The 23,470-nt window shown below is 32.4% G+C and overlaps 6 protein-coding genes and 1 long non-coding RNA gene across 7 annotated transcripts; 3 read left to right on the plus strand and 4 right to left on the minus strand.

Moving 5' to 3' along the window:
- Positions 1-701: 701 nt before the first annotated feature.
- Positions 702-8,824, plus strand: LOC109599055 (uncharacterized). Its single transcript, XM_020014990.2, has 5 exons — positions 702-1,004; positions 4,035-4,220; positions 6,601-7,950; positions 8,011-8,155; positions 8,638-8,824. Exons 1-5 carry the CDS (start codon positions 774-776, stop codon positions 8,769-8,771), a joined length of 2,046 nt encoding a protein of 681 aa, XP_019870549.2. The 5' UTR covers positions 702-773; the 3' UTR covers positions 8,772-8,824.
- Positions 4,216-6,321, minus strand: LOC126265433 (glucose dehydrogenase [FAD, quinone]-like). The gene is made up of 3 exons (XM_049966992.1): positions 6,062-6,321; positions 5,793-6,008; positions 4,216-5,742 (listed from the first exon to the last, which is right to left on the minus strand). Exons 1-3 carry the CDS (start codon positions 6,237-6,239, stop codon positions 4,262-4,264), a joined length of 1,875 nt encoding a protein of 624 aa, XP_049822949.1. The 5' UTR covers positions 6,240-6,321; the 3' UTR covers positions 4,216-4,261.
- Positions 8,825-8,924: 100 nt separating the features above from the next.
- On the plus strand, positions 8,925-9,413 carry LOC126265439 (uncharacterized). The gene is made up of 2 exons (XR_007547921.1): positions 8,925-9,146; positions 9,206-9,413. It is a non-coding gene; the product is annotated as an uncharacterized LOC126265439 (long non-coding RNA).
- A 92-nt stretch (positions 9,414-9,505) lies between these two features.
- Positions 9,506-11,618, minus strand: LOC109599053 (beta-catenin-like protein 1). Its single transcript, XM_020014988.2, has 3 exons — positions 11,314-11,618; positions 10,803-11,261; positions 9,506-10,740 (listed from the first exon to the last, which is right to left on the minus strand). The coding sequence occupies exons 1-3, from the start codon at positions 11,341-11,343 to the stop codon at positions 9,559-9,561; spliced, it is 1,671 nt and encodes a 556-aa protein (XP_019870547.2). The 5' UTR covers positions 11,344-11,618; the 3' UTR covers positions 9,506-9,558.
- Positions 11,619-11,769: 151 nt separating this feature from the next.
- On the plus strand, positions 11,770-13,491 carry LOC109599056 (cell division cycle-associated protein 3-like). The gene is made up of 2 exons (XM_020014991.2): positions 11,770-12,027; positions 12,082-13,491. Exons 1-2 carry the CDS (start codon positions 11,863-11,865, stop codon positions 13,234-13,236), a joined length of 1,320 nt encoding a protein of 439 aa, XP_019870550.1. The 5' UTR covers positions 11,770-11,862; the 3' UTR covers positions 13,237-13,491.
- LOC109599054 (beta-1,3-galactosyltransferase 6) lies at positions 13,209-14,839 on the minus strand. The gene is made up of 2 exons (XM_020014989.2): positions 14,483-14,839; positions 13,209-14,422 (listed from the first exon to the last, which is right to left on the minus strand). The coding sequence occupies exons 1-2, from the start codon at positions 14,787-14,789 to the stop codon at positions 13,629-13,631; spliced, it is 1,101 nt and encodes a 366-aa protein (XP_019870548.2). The 5' UTR covers positions 14,790-14,839; the 3' UTR covers positions 13,209-13,628.
- A 2,693-nt stretch (positions 14,840-17,532) lies between these two features.
- LOC109599062 (uncharacterized) lies at positions 17,533-21,624 on the minus strand. The gene is made up of 2 exons (XM_020015000.2): positions 21,256-21,624; positions 17,533-21,201 (listed from the first exon to the last, which is right to left on the minus strand). Exon 2 carries the CDS (start codon positions 21,136-21,138, stop codon positions 17,617-17,619), a length of 3,522 nt encoding a protein of 1,173 aa, XP_019870559.2. The 5' UTR covers positions 21,139-21,201; positions 21,256-21,624; the 3' UTR covers positions 17,533-17,616.
- Between the last annotated feature and the right edge of the window lie 1,846 nt (positions 21,625-23,470).

Consider the following 23,470-nt stretch of genomic DNA (forward strand, 5'->3'; position numbering starts at 1 on the left):
AGAATATATTATATTTTGATAGCATTCAATTAGGTATGCGTTTCCTAATTAACATTAACTTGTATAAATGGAAAAATCGGCAAACATTAAATATGATATTTTTTAAATAAACTTAATAATCAAATATTATTACATTTTTTCAAACAACTCCTTTTATTGACGGGCAGGCTGGAAAAATCATTGAGACATACAATATCAGCATATTTAGTAGAACAATCCCACGTTGATTGAATGGACAAAACTTGCAAGGATTTATTTCAGTAAAGTAATCATTGGTATCAAATAAATAATATTCGAACAAGATCAAAAGTTTGCACAAATATATATTAATTATCCTCTCGAATATTGGCGAAAAAGTGATGAATCCGAATAAATTCAATAGAACAATATCAGATGGTTAAAAATACATTAATCGTTTTCCCAATAGAAGTTTGGATCCTAGATACACTACGAAAACTAAATTAATATTTGTTATTGCTTCAGACAATTTCAAAATGTATTGACACGATGTATGGTGTTGAAGTTCAGTTATCTCCTTTGCACAACACCCAAACTGGAACAACCTTCCACTTTATCAATTTAGTTTGTGCAGGTAAAATGTTTTCAATATAAAATTAAGTGGAAACAAACACATGGTGGCGATATATAAAATCACCGTCTGATGAGCAGTTGAATTAGTTAAAGAGTGGTCGTTCGTACCTGCCGCATCTCAATCAGTACCACTGTCAGCGTGCCACAGTTCGGTTCATGTGAACGACACACACACGCGAAACATGCTGCTCTATGTTCTTGTTTATGTGGCTTTGTGCGGTGGTTGTTTCGGTTACAAACCGACATGGTACCCGTCTTACGGACAAACTTACCATCACCCCCATCACAGCTATTATCACCATTCGCAGGATTACGACTATGATGAGCATCATCGCAGGCCGCAGGTTCATCAAGTCATTCCTAGCGATGTTATGGTAGATGTTATTAATGATTTGGGCTTAAAATTATTAGCAGTAAGTACGAAATTAATTACTTTATATCTTTTCAAAATTATAATAATAAATATTTTATTTCAATATGTTATAACTTTATTTTTGGGCAATTTGTTCGCAATGGAGCAAACCATGCAGCTATTCATCTACAGTTGAGTTGACATCAACCAGCGTTACATAAAACTAATTTGTAGTTTTTAATTAAACCATAACAATGACACGATATTGAGGGATTTACGTGAGGCCTATTAAAATGCAAATTGAATGAATGCACTTTGATTTATTTATTGACCAATATTTTGCTGAAGCACTTGTTCACATAAATACCATTTAAAATCATAACATTGTTATTTCATTACAAAGTCATATAATTTTCAAACCCTGTTTAAGAAACTGAAACGTCAAGTTAGAAGCGTAACTTTTAGATTCATAATTTTGTTTTCTTTCAAAGGAAATATTTTCATTTATTTAGCTTACAGAAATAAAATTCATAATTACTATATTATATTTTATCTTCTCCAATACTTTTATAATATATAGTATATATTTATGACCTGTCCAGTTAACTTTTAATTATTGAACTACAAAAAATACAGTAAGAATATAATTTTTCCTGTACTTATACTTGGTATAAGATTTAAGCTTTATTTACCTCATTATTTAGTGTACATGATCATCAATATAATGAAGTCGAGTTTTCCATTCAAATACATCAAAACTTTTTTTGATTTTCTTACATTTTCTGAATATTCATCCACGAGTTGTGATTAAATACTTCCCACTTCCTGCTATAGCTATACAACCGTTTTTTTCTCTTGTGAATTATCTTCAGATTTTCAACCTATGTCTGGTAAATGATCACATTTTAAAATTTATGATTTATTTAGCATAAACACAATGGTACATTATGAAAAAGGATTGCTTTATGGTGCCAAATGGCATTGAAGACATGGGAACCTTACCAAGAATCCATAAAAGATCCACCGATCTGAACCGACTCCTCTGTTATGTTTTTAGTTAATTGTAATTGAAATGTTAATCAACAATGGATGATTCAACCACTGATTATGCGTTTTTTACATTTCCTTACTCGTGTACGCTTCGGTTTTATTAAATAATACCTACACATCAATAAATACGCTTTAATTGATCTATTTCTCAACCATGCTTAATGACTTGAAGCAAATCATGCGAGTAATTTGTTGTAATATCAAGATAATCTTATAAATGCTTCTCTTTTTAATTGCAATTTCCGTTTGTGGAGGATTTAATTGTGGTTTTCGCCGCATCTTTTAATGTTGAATTAAATGAAGGAATTAAATTAATTGATTATTCATAAATTCGCATAAAAGAGCCTTGAAATAGGTTCTACATATTAAATTTACATAAAAAATAGCACGTTTGAAATATCTTCGACGATAAGATAAACTCATTTTTCTCATTTTTGTGAGAACGTTTCAATTTTGATGAAACCTTTCGCACAGATATTGTATTGACAATAAACAATCTTCATAGCAAGTGTGAACTTAGTTAGTTTTGTGACAATAATGCACAGAAAAATTACGTTTTAAAAAAATCTATTGTATACATTAATAAAGCATGAATTCATGCGTTAGCCTGAACTTTTGTTTGACCGGTACTCTGCTTTCTCTAATCATTTTGTTCAACATTTCTCATACGAAAATATAATTACTGATTGCTCAAAATAAATTAATTTTAATTAATTTAACAGTTCAGACCTTGTTTTAGTCTTTATAAATACCCGTCTAAATTACCTTCTTAGTAGTGAAACAATGAGCCAAATTTTTGCTAATTCTGTTGTCGCACTAAACGTGATTAAATTGTCGGAAACGTTCAATGTAAAGAGAAAACCTTTCTGGCAATCCGGCAGGTTTTAATGGTAATTGCCGGATATTTACACCCGGACTGATTATAAGATCAAAAATTGCCCAATCCATAATCGCCATACAAATTAAATTCTCATTAAAAATCCACTACTAAAAAATATTGTGCATTGAATAACAGTCGAAACCACGTAAATATATTCAATTTATGTATCGCCTAACACCAATTGTTAATTGCACAATAGCATTATATAATTAAAAATGTTTCAATGATGATGTACCCACATTTAACACCTATTTTTTTCGATAAACGAATTAATCGAATTAATTAATATTCAGTGACTTATTTATGAATTTAGCAAATAAATATTATACTAAAATTACATAATATTACAACAACAACAACAATATTGTTATATTAATTCAGTTGTTCATCCTATTGTTATACTCAACGGTATACATCATTATAACTGAGAGTTTATTGATCAATGAACTTGCAGAATTATAGAAAAAACATTAAATCGGTAATAGTTAAAATGCAGTTCAAACCATAGCTTTCCTTGTTTAATTAATTATTAATTCTACTGAAAGAGAAACAATAATAATAATGGAATTTAAGTAGAATGTTGAACTTGGAATTGCTTCTCGTATGTTAATTACATTTGCAGGTTCTTACATTTTGATTACCACGCAAGGGTCCCAGCAAAAAACTGTAGAGCCAGCAGACCATAAAGCCCAGACAAGAACTTAAATTCCGCTGATTTTATTAAAATCCTGTGCGTCGCCTTTCGACCGTACTTTGTCTTGGGAAAAAAATTACGTACCCCATCGTGCTTGTTACGGTAGATTGCTGATGACTTCCGTCGAATTTTTCATTAAACACGCTCATCTTTACCTTGTCCGAACGCAATTCGTTAACCCATGTCGAAAATCGTTATTTTTATTTTATTTGTACAATCGGGAAGACGATAGAATGTAAATTTAAATTACAGCCAATTTAAAAGCAGACGATATTTATTTCCAAGAATGGAATTTGGTTCGAGAATTTACAGTTGACTCAACGCATAAATTAAGTATAAAATTGGCAATCATGATTTTTTTTAATTAGATAAACGGTAAACCTATAATTACTTCCAACAATAGAATTTGTTGATGACAAGGTTTTATGTATTTTTGGTGATTAATTTATTTTGTGGATAATTTTCAGATTCACAACGAAAACAACGAAGATAATAACATAGCATTGTCTCCGTATGGAGCTCTTGGAATGTTGATAGTTTTAGGAGAAGGTCTACAAGGAGAAGCCCTTCATGAGATCCAACATGCCGCTCATTTACCCACTGATCTATCAGTTGTTAGGGTTGGACTTAGAGATATTCATCGACACCTTAAGGTAAGAATATTTTTATTGTATTGTATATTTTCAGACATGTTTCAAAGTAATCCGTGTGTCTTCTTAATCATATCGGAGACTATTTCACCGATAGCTACAACATTAGGCTCGATGTGCCCTTTTGGAGGAAATGGCAACACTGAAGCATCCGCAACTCTCAGTTGTTCCACTCCAAAAACTTTCAGTTCGGGACTTACGACTGCTCCGGATTTGGAGCTTTTGCCCATTTGACATGTACCCACTGAATGATAGGTGGGAAAGCTAATTTGCTCTACAGAGCACCTCCAATAATCATCCGAACCATATTCGTAACCAATGCAGGCTGCTAATGTTGGTGGTGATAGTTTGTATTTATATTTTTTGAAAGCTGGAGTTTCTGAAAGTCTCCTGCCAATTTTTACCAACTGTATAATTTTGTCTACATCCTGTTTGTTTGATAGTATATTAGGATCTATCTTAGGATAATCATAGGGTGAGTCACTTCTTAAAGTAACGCTCCCAACTGACTTAGTATCAAGAACATTAGACAACAACATGAAAAATTTACTTTTTAACACCGTTCCTATTTCCAACAGGGTAGTAGGTTTGAAATTGAATACTTTAAGAATACTTGGCAAATCCATAATCGCAGACATTGACAGAATGTTTGGAAGCACAAACATTTCGACATCAGGATATTCCGCATTTTGTCCCGTACTATCATAAAAAGCAATGCCATCAATGGGGCCACAAGAAGTTAAAATTCCAGCACCTTGTAAATATTCCCGTACGGCTGTTTTTAAACTTACAATCGGTTCAAGATCAAAATAACTCACAAACATTGGCAAAAGTAAATGATCCCGCAAGTTTTCACCAGTGGCCAATTCACTTACAACAGGAATATTAAATTTGGACAATTCCTCGCTTCTTCCCACCCCTGAGAGCATAAGAATTTGTGGCGAAGCTATCGCCCCAGCGGAAAGGATTATTTCTTTTCTAGCTGTGGCCCTGTATAATTTTCCGTTCTTAGTGAACAACACACTTTCAGCTACCTTTGTCTGGGAGTTAATTTCAATTTTCGTTACATAACTCTCTGTTGACACGTCTAAATTGTCTCTGTTCAAATTTGGAATAACGAAAGACGACCCAGTGTCTGAACGTTTACCAAATTTATTCATTATCTGCATGTATGAAACGCCCAACCCTGAAGGGCTGTTGTAATCTGTTAAATTGTAACCAAGTTGAATGTTTGCTTGAATGAAAGCTTCCACTTTGTTACTGACAAAGGAAGGATTTTGCACGTTTAAAGGACCACCTTTACCATGATACGGCCAATTAATTTTTGTTTTCTCATTCGTTTGAGTCATATTCTCTGATTTTTTAAAGTATTTCAATACGTTTTCATATTTCCAATCATCACTAGTCAGATTGGCAATACGATCAAAATCGTCAGGAAAAGATCTGGAGTATATTTGGCCATTTAATAAAGACGTTCCTCCTACACCTCTGCCTTTAATAATCGGACAAACTTGATTAATGTAACCTAAAACATCCCTATTACTACAGTGTTACGTTAAATTATTAAAATCATACCTTTACAACCATATGTTTGGGATTCCATTTTGTAACCCCAGTTGTAATCTGAACTGGCTGCTATGTTAAACAGTCCCGGTATTTCAGTTACAATACTACCAAATATTCCAGCTTCCAGGGCCAGCACTTTAGCTTCCTTTATTTCAGAAAGTCTACTGGCAATTACTGAACCAGCGGTACCGCAACCAATTACAATAAAATCAAACGTACCAAAATCTAAAATAATTTGAAATAAAAATAAATTTGATAATAAAAATAAAAAATACTACCCTCAATTTGATCGTTCTTCGGTTTATACTTTGATGCGTCTTCATCTAATTTGTATGTCGTGGATTTTATAACAGACTGAGCAATGGTCGTTTCGTAGTATGTTATAGTTTTATTAAAATCCAACCCAAGAAGTGGTAGCAGGAGGTATGATGCCACAGTTGTTAAATTAGGAAACATTTTGGAAGTTGTCCCAAATGAATCTCAAAATACACTACTGGTTTCTAAAAAATGTTTAAAACTATATTAACATTTTAACATTGATGTTATCCACGTCCTATAGAAAACAATCAATGTCACTGAATATTCACGTACGATTGATTATTTTTAAAATATCAGTAATTTAAGGTAGAAATATAACTTTTTTAACTTTACCATTACTGATTGTGAGCTAATCTCAGTCTGCGTGTGACAAAAACCTTCATAAATAAGATACAATGCAGTAAAACTACGATTAACTCTATTTTTAAATATTTGTTTTTCAAACATGTATTATTTGTTTCTAGCGTATTTATTTATTCTCATATGATAACATTTTCAGAGTTACTTTATACCAAAGGAAGGTTTTCTGGCAGGATTGACATTAAACCACGACAATGTGACTCTTAATTCAAACTACGAGGATATTTTAAAATTCTACGGTTTTGACATCGGTTCATTTAACAACGCCTTATACCCAGACCCTTTAACGACGGAAAAGCCAGATTCCACAACTCTAATGATGGCTAAAGAAGATGAAATGTCTACGGATATGAGTACCACCACAGAATCCATTACAACGGAATCTATCGCAAATTCAAGCCCCATAATGACCACTGAAGCTATGCCTGAAACTACTACTATTAGTCAAAAACAAACAACGAGAGAACCAATCGTGGCTGAAATGGAACCAACTACAACACCTACCACAGAGCTACCAACATCCACAACCATGCAAGAATCGACAAAAGTCAGTGAAACAACTACAGAAATATCCCCATTAACAACTACTACATTGCCACAGTCAACTACAATGGAACAAACTACTGCAACCATGCCAACAGATAGTACAACTACAGTTGGGGAAATTACTTCAAATGTGCCAACTACTTCTGAAGTACCCTCCACTACTTTGACTCCGGATTCAGTCCCAACAAGCACAACAGAGATTCCTACAAGTACGTTAGCAGAGTCCACAACTGTTGAAGTTGTAACGGATGCTACGGAGTTAACGACAACAAATGAATCTCCTACAACTGAAGATGTGGCATCTGGTCTAATTAAAGAAAACTTGGTTTTATTGACAACTCAAAATCCGGAAATAGCAACGAGTGAACCACTTGTTACAACTCCAGACTATTTCGATATAACTACTGAAAACTTCTTTACTACGCCACAACCAGTATTCACAGATGAAATCCCAAATTACCCCAATTATTATGAGAATTATGTTGATTCGAATACGACCGATAGAACCCAAAGGAAGGCTAGATCAGTGGTGGATTATCTTATTGCCAAATACCACGACAACTCTTACGATACTCCTTTATACGACTACCACCACCAACACCGCAGACCTACTTATATTCCCGATGAACCTTTAACCTTTTTAGCGCACGGTAAATACAGGGAGTCCAAAATTAATTTTATGGTCTACGATACAGTTCTGCCGTTCTTATATGTGCCACATTTGAATGCTTTGGCTTTGAGTTTTCCTTTGGATAATACCAAGTATTACTTGCTTCTGTTGTTGCCGTTGGATCCTCAAGGGATTGACGATTTGATTTGCGATTTGCGGTTGAATGGTAGCTTGAAAAATATTATTAAGAATCTGAAGCTGACCCATGTTAAGGCTACAATTCCGAGTTTCACGTTGAAGGGATTTGTGGTGTTGACTCCAACATTGCAAAAAGTAAGTACTTTCTGTTCCATTTGGGTTCTTTAACATTTTTCCTTATTTGCTTGTTATTAGTTGGGAATTAGGAAAGTGTTTGAACCTAGACATGCAGACTTTTCGCCGATGACCAACGAGAAGGAAATTTATGTAACCAACATTGAACAAGCTGTAACTGTAACGATTAGGAATTATGTGGATATCGGAAATTTGCCCAACTACCGTACGTATTCAAATTCGTCTAATAGTAACTTCAGATGAGCAGATAGGTAGATGATCCTAGTTCCAAAATTAAATTAGAAATTGTCTCTTATAATAATTTTGTGGATACAATTTCTCGGATTGAAACATTATATAATATAACAAATTAACGTAATTAACCCACCAACAAGATAATTATAATTGAAGACACAGTGTGAAATGTCTGCTTAAATTGTGGATGTTTTGCAATTTGTCAGGCTTAGTTTGTTTTGTTTAAACAATACCTACTTGCAATTATCATTCAATTATGGTGGGAAGGAAGACAGAATTGCTCACTTTTGTAACGGTGTTTAAAGTGTTTTTAAAGGATGATTGCATAAAAACCGGAATTTATCATTTTTTTTCGGAACTAGGTCATCATGGCAAATTGTTCATTTGTGCTTTGACTATCCAATTACAATTAAATGTTATCGGGTATACTGAGTAGCTTTTTATATTTTACAGGTAACTTGTATCAATTCAAGCCGGTGCATTTTAAGGCTGATCATCCCTTCTTATATTTCGTAATCGACGCTGATTTGCACGTTGCCTTAATGGCTGGAAAAATTGTAAACCCCCTAAATTCTAGGATACGATGATTGTGATTTAGTTAATATTTATTATACTATTTCTGTAAATAAATTTCTTTTTTCTATATAACTAGTTTTATTATTTGGTTTGTTGTAGACATTGTTAAAATATTAATTCTAATAAATAAAAACAATGTACAGAAAACGTAATAATCCAAAACGTCAGTTTGATTATGACAATTTCAAAATGAATTGACTATTTTATTTTTAGAAAATTGTAAAATTAAACCGTACGTCTTAAATTAAAAAGTTACATGAAGCAACATGCTGTCCTTCATTTATAGAACAATCGGCAATCTTCTAGGTGAAGATAGAAAAATAGTTGAAGAAGATAACGATTTTGAGTCCGGATTTTTCTTGGACATTGGAATACAATGGGTATATGTATGTGTTAAATTTTATTTCTCTCCTACTTTAAAGTATCAAAATGAATGGTGTTTTAGGAATTTAGAAAATTATTAATACCAGAAGAATACAGATTGGGTAAAAAATGTCGATTGATTGCCGAGTTATGCGACTCACACGGTACCAGATGCAAAACGTAATTGCTGATTGAACTTCATCCTTAAATTTATATTTTACATACAATATGTTCTTTTGCAATAAGTGACTATTTTCGATTGTATAATTACACTTTTCTAAAAATTTAAATGCGTTTTTTTATTTCAGTCATCCTAGACTAAATCAATAATTAAAATAATATATTACAAAATATCAATGCTATTTATAAATCAAAAACTTAATTAACTAATTAATAATTATTTATTTCATAAATAAAATATACAAAATTAAATTTTTAAAACTTATCTACTAAATTTAAAATATGCTGTTGTTCTTGTTCTGTCCATTCTTTGTCGCCAGCTTCTCCTAGATTACCCGCATATTCTCTCATAATGTGTTTGATAGTTTTTAAAGATGCGCCCCGTAAATTTAATATTTGCATGACTCGCTGTTTAATGCTGGCAGGCCCAGCATTACAAACTTCAACTATTATGTAATCTACAAGCTGTAATGTGAACAATCCGCCTTCAAGTCTTTTTAAATATGCCGCATCCTCGTCTTCATCATGTTCTTCAATGACGTCATCTATAGCTTCCACCTTTTCCAAATATTTGAAGTGTAACTCTAATAAACGATCTACTTTTTCATGGTCATTTTCAGTGAACTTGCTGATAAGTCTCTGTCTCTGTGAACCTCTACAATTTCTCAACATTGATGCTATGATCGAGCAAACATGTTCCTCATGTTCTTCAGTGGATAAGACTTTCTTTCGATTTTTTTTTGGCGTTTTCATGAACAACGGGAATATCGTTCTCAGACCAAGTATATCCACAAACTTATTACAGTTGTCTTTTCCATGAGAACCAGACATGGCATAATCTAATACTTTCAATGATCCATTTCTGGACGTTTTCTTTTCTCTTAACATCAAATTCATAAGTTGCAATCCTTCCCCTTTTAAGAACCTATCTCTGTTTGGAGCACACATTAAAGAGCTGCACAATGCGTGAAACAAATTTTCCATAAGTTCATGCTCATCTGCACTGGATGGATCATGTCTTTTGTAAAAAGCAAGCTGTTGCAACAATGTGTCTATGCCGTCCAATTCCCCCAAGGTTATGCTATTCTTCTCATTGTTTTGGAGTAAAATTGACAACATTTCACTTGCATACAACTTGTTACTGTCAAAAGGTGCCTTTAATTTTAATCTTTTCAGCAGCCAAGCCATTAGACCTTGTTTCACTGACTCTGTTGTAATTTCACTGCGTAATTCAATTAAGTTTTCAATAATAGATAAAGTGTTGTGTACTCCAGCAGCTTCTTCCTTGACAGTCTCATCTAGCCTGTCCAAATTTTGGACAAGAAGGGCCACTATTTGATGCTCCAACAATGCATCGATTAAAGCATCTGCACCTTCTTCTGATTCATGAAGGATATCTACATCAGTTAACTCCTGGAGTAACTCTACAGTAGCTACCTAAAAAAATGGAATAAATAAAGCACATTGATTTTAAAAGTAAACCATTTAAAAAAACTTACAGCTATATCTGTATTGTCATGTGACAGCAGTTCTAACAAACTGGGAATAATTTGCAACTTGACTAGTAGAGGATAATAATCTGGAGCAGTAGCCAACACTCTCATTTCCTGCAAAATTTCATGCAATTCTATTTCGCTCTCCATGAATTTCTCAGGTGAATCAGGAAACTTAATTCTCATTTCTCGGTTCTTCAAGCCCCTCTTTTCAAAATTCAACACAATCTTTTTAATTCCTGCTTCGTCAACAACTTCACCTTGCGTTTGTTCAGTTTCGACGAACTTCAAAATTTCGGCTCTTTCTTCGTCAGTTATTTGGTCCAAAGTTTGAATTGAGGGTGTTGGTGATGTAGGTCTTGCCATTTGGTCTGCCTTTGCCCTTGCGATTCTTCGCATTTTCCGTGTACGTTCTTCGTCATCGTCGTCTTCTCCTTCTGTTGGTCTCTTAATGGCTTGTGGTGGCTACAAAATTGATCATCATTTTTTTGTTACGATAACAATTTAGTTTACTCACTTTATAATCTAATAATTCCCCGATATCCATTTTGATGTTTTTGTAATATATTATGTGTAATTTGTATTGTTATGTTATCTTGTCAAAGATACTGTTTGATACTGATAAATCTATAGTGTTTGTATACCATACACTTACAAATACACTTTAAACCATATATCCCACCTTAGAACACCTACAAAGATATTTTCCTCATAGAAAATCTATTTTCCTAGACCAAAGATATTTCCCTATCCTAGACTGGTAAACAGGTAAATAAAGTGATGGCGAGATTTTAGTCGGTAAATTAGGAATCCTAATTTTTTGTCTTGTAACAAAACTTCAATAATTGTTTTAATATAGTTTTGTTAGTTGTCTGTGTTTTTTTGAAGTTTATTTGAACAAGATTTCTTTTGCTTGTTTCAAAAATGTACATTTTTTACTTTTAAAATTTTCAATTTTTGTCTGTTGGCGACACTGGGATTTAAATTTTAACGGCTTTCTTCCAGGTGTTTTTTGAATTGAATTGATTCCAGTTACACACAAATCATTTGTATTTAAGGAACGAGAATGGGCACCAGCGAAAGTAAAATTGGTAAAATTCCAGATGAAGAAATTAGTGAAGGAAGTTTACCCTCAACACCTATTCTGGCTCCGAAACCGCTAAAAACGTACGAACAAGATGAATTTGATCCCAGATCACCTACCGCCAATATTTGTCGGACACCTATTCAGGTAAAAATCATGTATAAAAGGTATTATTAAACGGTTTCATTTGATTTTTTTCAGACACTACTAGCCTCAGCAGATTTAAATGAAACTACAGATTCGCCATACATATTAGATTTGGACCCAAGATCCCCTTCTGCAGAAATTACAAGAACACCCATTGTGATTAATAAATCTGAGGACGATTTACTTAGGAAAGTACACAGAAGAAACATAAAAAAAACTGAACAGCAGTCTAAAATAATTGGACCCAAATTACTAGACAGCAGCCCAATTACTTCAAAACCCGATGCAAACAAAAGAAAATCTTTTGTTGGGGTGCTTGAGACAAATATTGATTTCACTGAAACCGACATAGATTCTGTGTTACAACAGAAATGTAGAACACCTAAACCCAAATGCATTGATGTCATTAAAAATGAGGATTTAGATCCTAGATCACCAACAACAGATTTTATCAGGACCCCTATTCAAATTGCTAAGAAAATTGGTGAAATTGACTTGAATGAAAATGAGTCTGAACTTCAGAAAAATGAAAAGACTGAGCCTATTTCAGAGGAAGTTGTGACCATAGAAGAAACAGTTAAAGAAAATAAAGAAGACAATATTGAGATTATAAAAGAAAATAAAGAAGACAATATTGAGATTATAAAAGAAAAAGTATCTACTACAAATGTTGATGCAGAGAAACCTACTGTTTCAACTGAAAACATGAACGATAAGATTACAATAGTCAAAGAAGAAGCTGCAGTACCTACTGGGGAAGAGTTACCTATCAAAGTAGAAGAGAACACTACTCCAAATAATAAGGAGAAGACAGAGATGATGACAACACCATTAGCTAATTTGACTCGTGATGTTAAGGATTTTGATAAGAAACTGTCTGAATTGATATATGAGGACAACAACCTTGTAGTGTTGCCCAGAGTTATCAAACTTAGGGAAACTAACCGCAATCCACTGGGTGTTAGAAATTCAGGTGGTGATTTTAATAAGTATGGTCAGGGAAAATTGAAAGTCAGTGACAGACCTAGGAAGTTTGATGGAGCAATCAAAAAGACTGAATGTGGTAGCAAAATTCCTGTGTTTAAGGAAAAAATGAGCAGAAAGAATATGGTTCAATGTGAGAATACACCTCCAAGGAATATGGAGAAGCATTTTATGAAAGTCAAAAAATCTCAGTGGGATAATGGTGATAATACTTTAATTATTTAATTTTATAATAAGTTAATGGTCTGCCTGTAAATTGCTTCTGTTCTTGGTTGTCTTATTTATTTTTTGTATATTTTGTAATTACAATAAGTGAACATAATTTACTGACTGACATTAGTACAAAAGTGTTGTTATACAATATTTGTATTTTTCAATTGTATTCTAGGAAAGTAAGATATTTTAAGCGATTTGTGTATATTTAAATAGTATACTTTTATTGAAAATCATTGACTTTGAATAAAAATTTCTAGAATAGAATTTGTATTGTTTTTCATAATAAATTAATTAGTACATAATTAGATATTATTTTAATTAAAAATAATTTAATATGTTTTTAAATCACAAATAAATTAATTTCTATAAGTTTTTGAAAAACTACTAATATAAAAAGCAAGTTAAATAATGGCTTTGGTGCAACATTGACTAGGTGGAGCAGTCCAATTATAAAAATAAGAATGTCTTTTAATACTATCACTGGCACAAAGCTTCCCTTCATTCACAATTCTATTGTAAAGCTGCCTCATCTCTTTTTCTGAAATACTATGTGTGATGAGATGAAAATTTCTGCACCCTCTTGAAGTCCATTCTGTATCAAATCTAATATCATGTATTCTAAGAATGTTATTTACTGAAGCTAACCATAAACCTACACTGACATCTTCCGAGTTGAAATATCTTAATGTTTGGTCATTTTTGGCAATAAATTGAACTAATGCTCTTGATAAAATATAACCACCACCCACAGCATAAGGAGTGTATCTATCACATGTTATCCAATCAGTTTCCTTCCATTTCCCTGAGGACTTAATCCTGGCACTACCTGAGAAATAACCCCAGTATAGAGACAAATTACCACTGGTGAATTTATTCATTTGAGTGTTGATTCTTAGAAATTGAAAATCATTTTTCTTCTCCATCTCATGGATTGCAGATAGTGGTTGGTTAATATAAAATGATTCCATTTTCAGTATTTCATCTGATAAATTATCCAGTCGAACAAATGAATCATCATCACATTTCAATAGGTATTTATAATTTAATCCATAATCATATTGATCACTCAACCAATGAAAACTTTTAGCTACTTTTTCAGTTAAATTGCTATAACTATCATAAAGAGGCAATATTAACACATCTCTGTGTTCTGATTGTTCCATCTTAATCTCTTTATTCTGTGATTTAGATAAACCTACAACAATATATAAATGTGTATGTCACACAACTGTATTAAGTAAATCAACAGATTTACCTAAATTTCCTATAACAAAGTAATGCTTAATTTTAAAATCCACATTATTGCGACTTTGTAGTTTAAGCCACGTGTTTCGTAATAAATTTCTTCGTTGAATATTATTGGGGGCCGACAGAATCAAAATCACCAGTTCTGGATCCTTCAATTTCGAATCGCTCATAATATTATATTCTCGATCACTGTTTTCAATTCTGCATGTTCTATCTATTGGTGTTAAATTTATTGTTATTGTACATCCTAATAGAAACGACAGTATTGCAATTACGTATGTTTTAAAATATCGTAGGTTGTTTATTTTTTTCATAATTGTATTTTGGAAATCATATTTACAAGAGCCGATTTTAGGTTATGTTATGTATCACAGCCGAGTTGATGGATAAAAAACCGCGAAATTTGATTAACCGGTTCAATCATTCTTCAAAAATTGTAAAAATATACACAGTCAAAGTGTCTAGGGAAAAACCAGAAAAATCAAATTAAATTAAAAAATAATTTCATTTATAAATTATAAAATAACATAACTAAACATAAAAGAACACACTGTATAACACATTTTTTAATGCAATTTTTTTTGGGACAAGGAGGAGAAAAAAAATTTTAAAAAGACGCAATAATTGTGGAATTCACCGACTATAAACTCCTGAACCAGAAAACGAAAGGCAAGGTATGATGCCAGCCCCTTGTCAACAGGGTTCAGAAGAACAAGACTAATCAGATGAAGATTGCAGGTCTTCCTGTGAATGGATTGGAATTGTAGTTGGATCTGTTAACTTTGTGGAATAGTACTGAGCCCCAAAACCAAGGTGGATCCATCTTAGGACAAAAAATATTTTTTTTTTTTTTGGACTAGAGAGTGGAAAATCTTAATAGACGCACTCCTGAACGGAATTCGGAGGCTAGTGTCCGATTCTCACGGACTAAAAACCACTCTCCATCGGGGACCAGCTCTAAAAGCTATAACCCAGAAGGGCAGATGGGAACTTATTCATTCAGGCAGCCAAGGGGGAAGGCCTCTTGTATCTGTCTGGATAGTTCCGGGGGCACAAAAAATAATGATTTCTTTTTACTATTTGTAGTGTTTATGGGTACTCGTTAAACGGTGTAATTTAGTTATTTTATGTTATTGAAACAATTTTCATCAAATTTATATAAAAATACTTTTATTATTATTGAACAATCTAAGTGACAAATAAAAATTAAAAACAATTGAGATGATAGAGTGAGGCTGGTTAAATAGTGAGTGTTATAAGCAGATTGCAAAGACGTTACAATGAGTATGACGTAAAAGAAAGACACCCAAGCCGCCGTGGAATAACTATCTCAGTATAAATCCACTTTTTGCTTTTGAAAGCTCGGAGTCACCTGGAAATAAGAGCTTCCGAGTTAAGATAAGAGCTTCTTAGGACTCACGATGTGATTGGGTTAGCTCTAACCGTCAGAAACCGTGTCCGAGAGCAACGTCTATTTCAGTTTCAGAGAGCTCGTTTAGCTTGGATATATGAACATCTTAATTGGAGTCCTAATGATTGGAGCTGTATTCTCTTTACTGATGAGTCAAGATTTTAATACCACCTACATTCTGGAAGGATACGTATCTGGAGAGAACCTGGAAACCAAACATAGCTACAACATGCTTGTGATTTGATGAATATTGAAGGATACACACCGCAACAACATAGTTTTACCCATTGTGTTACCATATTTAACCAATATGAGCCCACATTCCATTTTCCAGCAATAATATTTAGATTTTCGGTGTTATTATTTTAATTTCTGAAGGGGTTACAACGTTATTTTTCACATTAATTTCCATAGCTTTTTTGCAATAATTTAAACATATTTAGGTGTTTTCTAAACACTTTGACTTTTGTTTATTTTTAATTTAACAGAAGTGAGGTATGAATCTGGTGAAACATATTTTATATAGAATAAAAAAAACAAAAACATTTTATTTTTATTTACACGTGATTAACAACATACATTTGGAATAATCTGTGACATTTGTCATGTAAATTTAGTCTGTAAGAGATTTTTCCAATCATAAAAAACCCTTTTAAAACAAATATCTTCACTACCCTTTGAAAATAAAAAACAGCGAAATAATTTATTCATTACTCTACTTCTCGTTAACCAATCATATTTATCCTACTAATATATAGTAAATCAACGATTTAGGAATTGGACCTCCAAGATAGATCTATCTTGTCATCTTCCCGGGGCTTAGTACCACGCCAGTGGCAGTGGGAAGCTAACGGATCCAGCCGCAATTCCAATCCATTCCCAGAAAGATCTCTGATCTTCCTCTAATTGGACTTGTTCTTCCGATCCCAATTGACAGGGGATTGGCATCTTTGCTTACCTTTTGTCTTCTGGTTCAGTAAACCCATGTATGCCTCGCATATGTCGCTTTGTGATCCATATATGAGTTTTCATGTATGTCAATAAGATAAGTAAGATAATAAGATTTTCCCCTCTTTGTTCCAAAGAAATAGGAATTGGACGGTACAATTCTTTCAAAATAAACACTTTATCATAGTAATTTAAATAAACATTTATTAAATAAAAAATCACCACGTTAACAAAATTTCATATGTTCCTAAATTCTTTCGTGTTATTACAGTACTAAAAATCGTTCCACAACTGAATCCACGAAACATACTCACGATCAAGTAGTCAACTAAATAATCGGCAATGTATTTGGAGTTATCTCATTAGCTAAAGGCATACCTCAGCTCCCCTAACATTGGAATAATAGCCCGACTTTAAAGCGCGTGCATGAAGCCAAATAGAAATATTCAAGATTGACTTATGAAACGAACTGCCGAGAAGGGGCACATTTGAATGGAGAACTTGTGCACGCATTATTCATTGAAATTTAATATAAAACTGTTATTGCTTTATTAATTATCGATTTTACATATTATTAATATATTTTGAAGAATAAAAAGATAAAAAACATAATATTAACGTTAATTAATAAAATTATTTTCATGCACTGGCTCACCTGCGACCGTTGATTGTATAAAATGTTAATAAAACACACAATCTTAATAAATATATATAATAATATATATAATTCTATAACAAAAAATAAGTATTTAACTTAATGTAAGAAAATCATCATTTAAAACTTAATTATAAACAATTCCTAAAATTTGATTTACAATGTTTTGCACAGTATCTTGTTCTAAATAAATCGACGGTTTTACAGGATAAGGAATACTGATAAAATATTCAGTTTGCAAAATGCTCATTATACTACGGTAAATATCGTTTACACTTTTGTAACACTTCTTCAGATTAGTCGGTAGAGAATCGAAATCTGTTGGGTTGGGTGGAACAATATTAATGGTGACAGAATTTGGTTTAAAATTGGCAACTTTCTTAAAATAGTTTGTAATTGTCACTGTGATTTCATGATTAGAGTAATTTGTCGGAATATAAAGAAACTGTTCTTGTCCACTGTAGTTAGTATAGATTCCAAGTTTCAAGCATAGTCTATAAAGTTGTTGCAATTCATTTGAATTAATTATTTTCTTATCATTGACGTATAAATAATATGCCCTCAGAAGGTTTTTATCCAATTTGGGGTGGAAGGTAATAACATCTTGCCAAATATCTCTTATAGAATATATATTTTTATTTTCCAAGGAAAATTTTAATATTTCGTTGAACAATTCCATTTGGTCAAACCCGTCGAATTTACGGTGAAAAACTTTTTTGTACAAATCAATATACATATCGAGGTTTTCTTTATAGGCGTTACTCAGAAAGTGTTTAAAGACATCATTTCTAAAGGTGACGTCGCAACTGTGTGAAGAATAAGGCCATTGGTTTCTAGATTCATATAGTTTGAGAGTTGCACAGTTCAAAATTTCATAAGAGATATTGTATCGTTGTGCTTTGTTGAAGACCCGTGCCAAATATAAAAACCTCGCAATATAGCTCAATTTCGAATCCGCTAGCCAAGATGTTAATAAGGTATCCCAATTTGTGAAGTACGTCATCAACAACACTACGCATTCCTTCCATTCTCTGAGACTATCGAGAAACCTTACTACGTTTAAAGCCAAGACTTCCAGAATTGCTCTTGTACTCTTATGAGCTTTATAATTTGGCAAAACATTCACGATCATTTCCATCAAATGGTTAAACGATTTCACATCATCACTTTCCTTGACGGCGACAAATGATTGCACGATGAAACTTTTATGCGTGCATGTCTTATCGTACAATTTAATCAGCTTCAGGAACAGATGCGCGTCGGCATTCTTGATTGCTTTGTGTAATTCCGCTATGTGATTATTGTGAAGGTCCACATACTTCGCCTGGACGGGCAGTAAACAGTGGAGAGAACTGTTTAATTCAAAATTAGCATCTTTAAAGGTCATTTTACCAAATTTAGGAACGAATTTTGATACAGTACTTGCTACTGAAACATCACATCCGTCTCTAACTGGCGGCTTATGTGGTTTCCGAAATTTGGATATTTCCGGAACTCGTGGCACTTGAAACACCGGCTCTTTTTCATTTATAACATTAGACCTAGTGTCGGATTTATGGGGAGATTCAAATATATGTTTTGATACGTGTGTTATAGGTTTAGCTGAACTGAATCCATTACGTATTTTCGTTGGTGGCTCAAACAAATGCTGGGGATATATTTCTGATAAATCAGTATCTGAATAAGATCTCTTATAGGGCGTGTCAAACAACAATTGTGATTTCGGGCTAGAGGATATCCTTGACATTTTTGAAACATCTTCAACGTTTATTTCTATGCTTTTGGTTTCTGAGATAGATGATTTTATGGGAGACGGAAATAAAGGTCGCAAAAATGTTTGTGACGAAGATTGTTCATTGGTGATGGAATGATTTATTTGAATTTCAGAATGATGTAGTTGTCTACTAGGTGAAAAATGTATTTGCTCAGTTTGTAAATTTGGGGACCTAATCAGACGTGTGAAATGTTCTTCATTACCCTGTTGTACAGAGCCATTGCTCAAATGATGGCCAGGAATATTTTGGTATTTTTTGTTTAAAATTGGACTGTTTATTTGACTCACACTTTCCAAATTGTCATATTCTGAATAGTTACATTCTGAAATACCAGGGGATAAACATCTTTCTGGAGAGTCAGGTTCAAAATATTTTAATTCTGAATGCTGAATAGTGAATTCCTTTCCAGGCAATTCTGTGCCTATCCCTTTCAAACTGGGAATTACATTAGGTGGTGCTGCTGTTGAATAATCTCCTGCCTGATCATTACAATTACATTGTTCAGTTTGAGAAGAATTATGTGGGCTTGAGAAAGATTTTTCTATTGCTTTTATGCTGTTTATGTAAGTTTCCAATGCATTCAATAAATCCTTTGGTATTTTCATAACATCTACCAAATTTCTATTAATAATATTACTCACCAGTAGAACTAGATTTTTATTGATAACATTTGGGTCACTTAAAGCAGTGTCAAGTAGCCTTCTAACATCTTCATAGTTTATAATAGTGTGACGTCTTTCAATTATTTTATTAAGTATATCACAAAAGTTTCCTATATTAATCTCCCTACTTATTAAAGTAATTAAAACATTACTCAAATCTATATTGTGGGATAAATCAATGTTATTTATAATTTCAATTAAAACTTCTTTGTAATTCCACTTTGCTGAAAATTGCTCTATTACATTAATCATATATTTTGATTTATCTTCAGTCTCCAGTCTATAAATATCATTAACAACTTCAGATATTTTAGAGAACATACTTCGTTTTATAAGTTCAGACACTAATAAATCTAAACAGTTCTCAAAAAAAAACAAATGATCTTTTGCATATTCGTATCCATATAAAAATGCCTCATTGCTGCTGTTTCGTAAGTTATATACAAATTTCATATTGCTATGAAGTGCATGTGAGTGCATACAATATTTCCATGTGCATTTATCATAAAAAAAGTGATGGTAACAAATATGTTTGAAACATTCTGGTACAGATGATCCTATTAAATTAACTGGATTTAATTTTGCACTCTCTAATGTTGGAACCCATTCTTCAATTTTTTTTTTGTCATAAAATTGTTGTGATTGTGGTCTTTCTGAATTCTCCCCTTCAGAAACTGACTCCTCTTTAATTGTAGAAGCAATAAGTGACAACACATCATCTTGAAAATCTGTATCTGTCAATGTGGTAGATTGTTTACAAGATGATAAACTGAATGGTACCTTGAAATGTGGTTCACATTGTACTTGTGGGTTGCAAATATCTTCTTCTTGGCAGTACTCCCAAAAAGGTTTGATGGCATTGAATATGTAGTCATTTGAGTGCAAGCTTGACACATCGTTTTGATATAAAACCCACTTCCTATTAAAATATACTGAATCTTCACTTTCATGAGATGACACAATACTGGCTGGTGGTTTTGTTACTGGTGTGGTTTGAGGTACTGATGTGGGAGCTGTAATGCTTCTTAGTTGATTAACATTGAATTTAAAGCCAATAAGATTGACAGGTGGTAAATTAATAGGTGTTGCTTGTTCATCCACACAACTTATATCATCAGCTTCTTCATCACTAGCCTCTGAACTGCTAAAATCAGAGTATCTAAGTTGCTCTTCAGAATCACTAAGGTTCATCGGCACTTTTTGAGATCCCATGTGTCAATAATATTTATTTTTGTTGTCATCTATTGTCTTCAACTTGATCATCACTTGTCTTTTCTGTTAAATAAATATGGTTTAATTAAGTAAAAAATATTATTTTTAAATCCTTACTGAATATATTTGGATGTTTTTGCAAAATAAGCACTTTTATCGCTCCATTAATGATTCTTTTTGATTTCAAATATTAACTTTTTATGATTCACTGGTTATTATAAAAAAAATTAATTCACCACAATGTTATCTCTTAGAATGTTTATATATCGACACAAATCGAAATAGAAAAGCTGTCAACAAACAAAAAACCATGACCTAACCTAAAATCATCTGTTGATTTGTCGGGATTATTGTGGGTTACGACAATTTACTCCGTAATAAATACTACACTGATTTTATAAATCATTTACTTAGTATTAATTAATACGAACAAAAACTAAAATACACTTTATGTCACTGGGAAGTTGGCGCGCGAATTGCTAAGTGGTTAAATTCGTTGGACCATAGAAAATCTACATAGAAAACCTAAGAAGTACCAACTCAATGTTATAAACGAGAAACATAACTGGGCACGATTTCGGGATGTAGCCATGTTGCCATTTTGAATGCGGTGTTGCCTTTTCTTACATATTTTGTTTATCTGTCCCTTTTTTAGGGCGGGAAACCTTTCATTTAAAATTTTCAATTTCAAATGTGTATAGGTTAGGTTTTTTCAAAGGTATATAAAAACAAAACAATTAAATATTTCACATCAACTTTATTATATATCAATGGTAAAAACAAAAAACATTAAAGTATACATACTATATAACCAGAATTAAATCAGAACAAATATTTTCTAATCTTAATTTAAGCTTTTAATTTTGAAATTTTAGAAATAGTATTTCGATGCATCTTATACAACAAAGAATTCTTCTCAGCGTTATTATTACTAATTGTAGTTTTAACACAGACGGAAGATACAGATTTACCATATGAATTATTTGAAAGAATAAGGGCAAAAACTAGAACTAGGAATTTTGGATACTTGAACATTATTAATACTAATAAAAGTAGAAAGAACTGTAGAAAAATGTGTAGTGGAACAGGAAAAAGACTTATTCTTAAAATTGAAATTTTTAACATTAATAAAATATTTGTTAGAACATTTAGAATAACTACAATATTTACTATTATAACCAAAAACTAGAGATTGCTGAGAAAAATCCATTATAAAATTTATTCTATTATATTATTATCATATACCGTATCAAAAATGATGAGCGTGTCTACTCTCATATTGAGACGGAACATCAATACCCCTTTGTAAACAAAAAGGAAAGAGATACATGCAATTATGTGGGCGGGCCGAACTGACTGGAGGGGATCATTTGGTTTTGCTGCGTTTAGCATGCGGTTCGTCTCCGCAGACGAGTCGGTGTCTTTGAACACATTATTTAATTATTTTTAGTTTTTTTTACTTATGCATTTATTTATTTAATTTAATTTTTGGGATACATTTTTATTTTGAAAAAAGTAGTTTATTTTTAGAATACTTATTTTTGTTTTTGATATACCCTCAAAAAATATTTCATTTTACAGATTGAAAATTATACAAAGTTACGGAATTTAAATGGAGCATCCGAAGAACTCGAACTACATCCCTACGCATACGGAGAGTTACTAAATGCATTCGCAAAGATTAATTTACATTGTGCGCCGGCGCGCACCAGCACGGCGCATTGTTTCTGAGAGTAGGGATTCTTACTACCGGGCAAAACTTTTCTCTCTTTGTCGTGCATCCATCTCTTACAACATCCAGACACGGAGAGCATTTTTCGTACTGTATATACCTGAAAGTATTTTTTGCATTGGGGATCCTTAAAGATACATCTCTTCAAGAGGTCATCTAACCTAAAACCGTAATGTAATTATTACAACTGCTGTATAAGAACTTTATGAAATTTTGCAAAAATAATAACTGACCAGCAAAAATGAAATGAATTAAGAAAAAATTTACATTAAATTCAATGATTGAACAATTTAAATAAACAACATTCTAACAAGCTATGCAAAATAATATACAATAACAAATACAAACAATTAAATTATATATAGTGGTATATAAAAAGATTCTTACCAGAAATATACTTTCTCAAAGTACTAACATTCCTCGACCACGCTCTCTTCTCTAACCTAAAAACTACTGAATTTTCGCCATTCTAAAATCTAGTAAATTACTAAAATCACCAAATATTCCCTATACATCTCGGAAATTTTTGGGGAATTTCCATTACCAATTTTTAAAATTAAACATTAAAAATCCCTACAACCCCAAACAAAAAGGTCGTGC

The sequence above is a fragment of the Aethina tumida genome, chromosome 4, assembly GCF_024364675.1.
Source record: "Aethina tumida isolate Nest 87 chromosome 4, icAetTumi1.1, whole genome shotgun sequence".
NCBI classification, from domain to species: Eukaryota; Metazoa; Arthropoda; class Insecta; order Coleoptera; family Nitidulidae; genus Aethina; species Aethina tumida.

Excerpts from the sequence above, each read along its gene's own strand:
- LOC109599056 (XM_020014991.2), top strand. The coding sequence starts at position 11,863 with ATGGGCACCAGCGAAAGTAAAATTGGTAAAATTCCAGATGAAGAAATT. Across the intron at positions 12,028-12,081 it reads TTTGTCGGACACCTATTCAG|ACACTACTAGCCTCAGCAGA; the intron begins GTAAAAATCATG and ends GATTTTTTTCAG.
- LOC109599062 (XM_020015000.2), bottom strand. The coding sequence starts at position 21,138 with ATGGGATCTCAAAAAGTGCCGATGAACCTTAGTGATTCTGAAGAGCAA.
- LOC109599053 (XM_020014988.2), bottom strand. The coding sequence starts at position 11,343 with ATGGATATCGGGGAATTATTAGATTATAAA. Across the intron at positions 11,262-11,313 it reads GGGAATTATTAGATTATAAA|CCACCACAAGCCATTAAGAG; the intron begins GTGAGTAAACTA and ends TCAATTTTGTAG. Across the intron at positions 10,741-10,802 it reads ATGACAATACAGATATAGCT|GTAGCTACTGTAGAGTTACT; the intron begins GTAAGTTTTTTT and ends CCATTTTTTTAG.
- LOC109599055 (XM_020014990.2), top strand. The coding sequence starts at position 774 with ATGCTGCTCTATGTTCTTGTTTATGTGGCTTTGTGCGGTGGTTGTTTC. Across the intron at positions 4,221-6,600 it reads ATATTCATCGACACCTTAAG|AGTTACTTTATACCAAAGGA; the intron begins GTAAGAATATTT and ends TAACATTTTCAG. Across the intron at positions 8,156-8,637 it reads CGGAAATTTGCCCAACTACC|GTAACTTGTATCAATTCAAG; the intron begins GTACGTATTCAA and ends TATATTTTACAG.
- LOC109599054 (XM_020014989.2), bottom strand. The coding sequence starts at position 14,789 with ATGAAAAAAATAAACAACCTACGATATTTTAAAACATACGTAATTGCA. Across the intron at positions 14,423-14,482 it reads CTTTGTTATAGGAAATTTAG|GTTTATCTAAATCACAGAAT; the intron begins GTAAATCTGTTG and ends ATATTGTTGTAG.
- LOC126265433 (XM_049966992.1), bottom strand. The coding sequence starts at position 6,239 with ATGTTTCCTAATTTAACAACTGTGGCATCATACCTCCTGCTACCACTT. Across the intron at positions 6,009-6,061 it reads GAAGAACGATCAAATTGAGG|ATTTTGGTACGTTTGATTTT; the intron begins GTAGTATTTTTT and ends AAATTATTTTAG. Across the intron at positions 5,743-5,792 it reads CCAAACATATGGTTGTAAAG|GTTACATTAATCAAGTTTGT; the intron begins GTATGATTTTAA and ends GGGATGTTTTAG.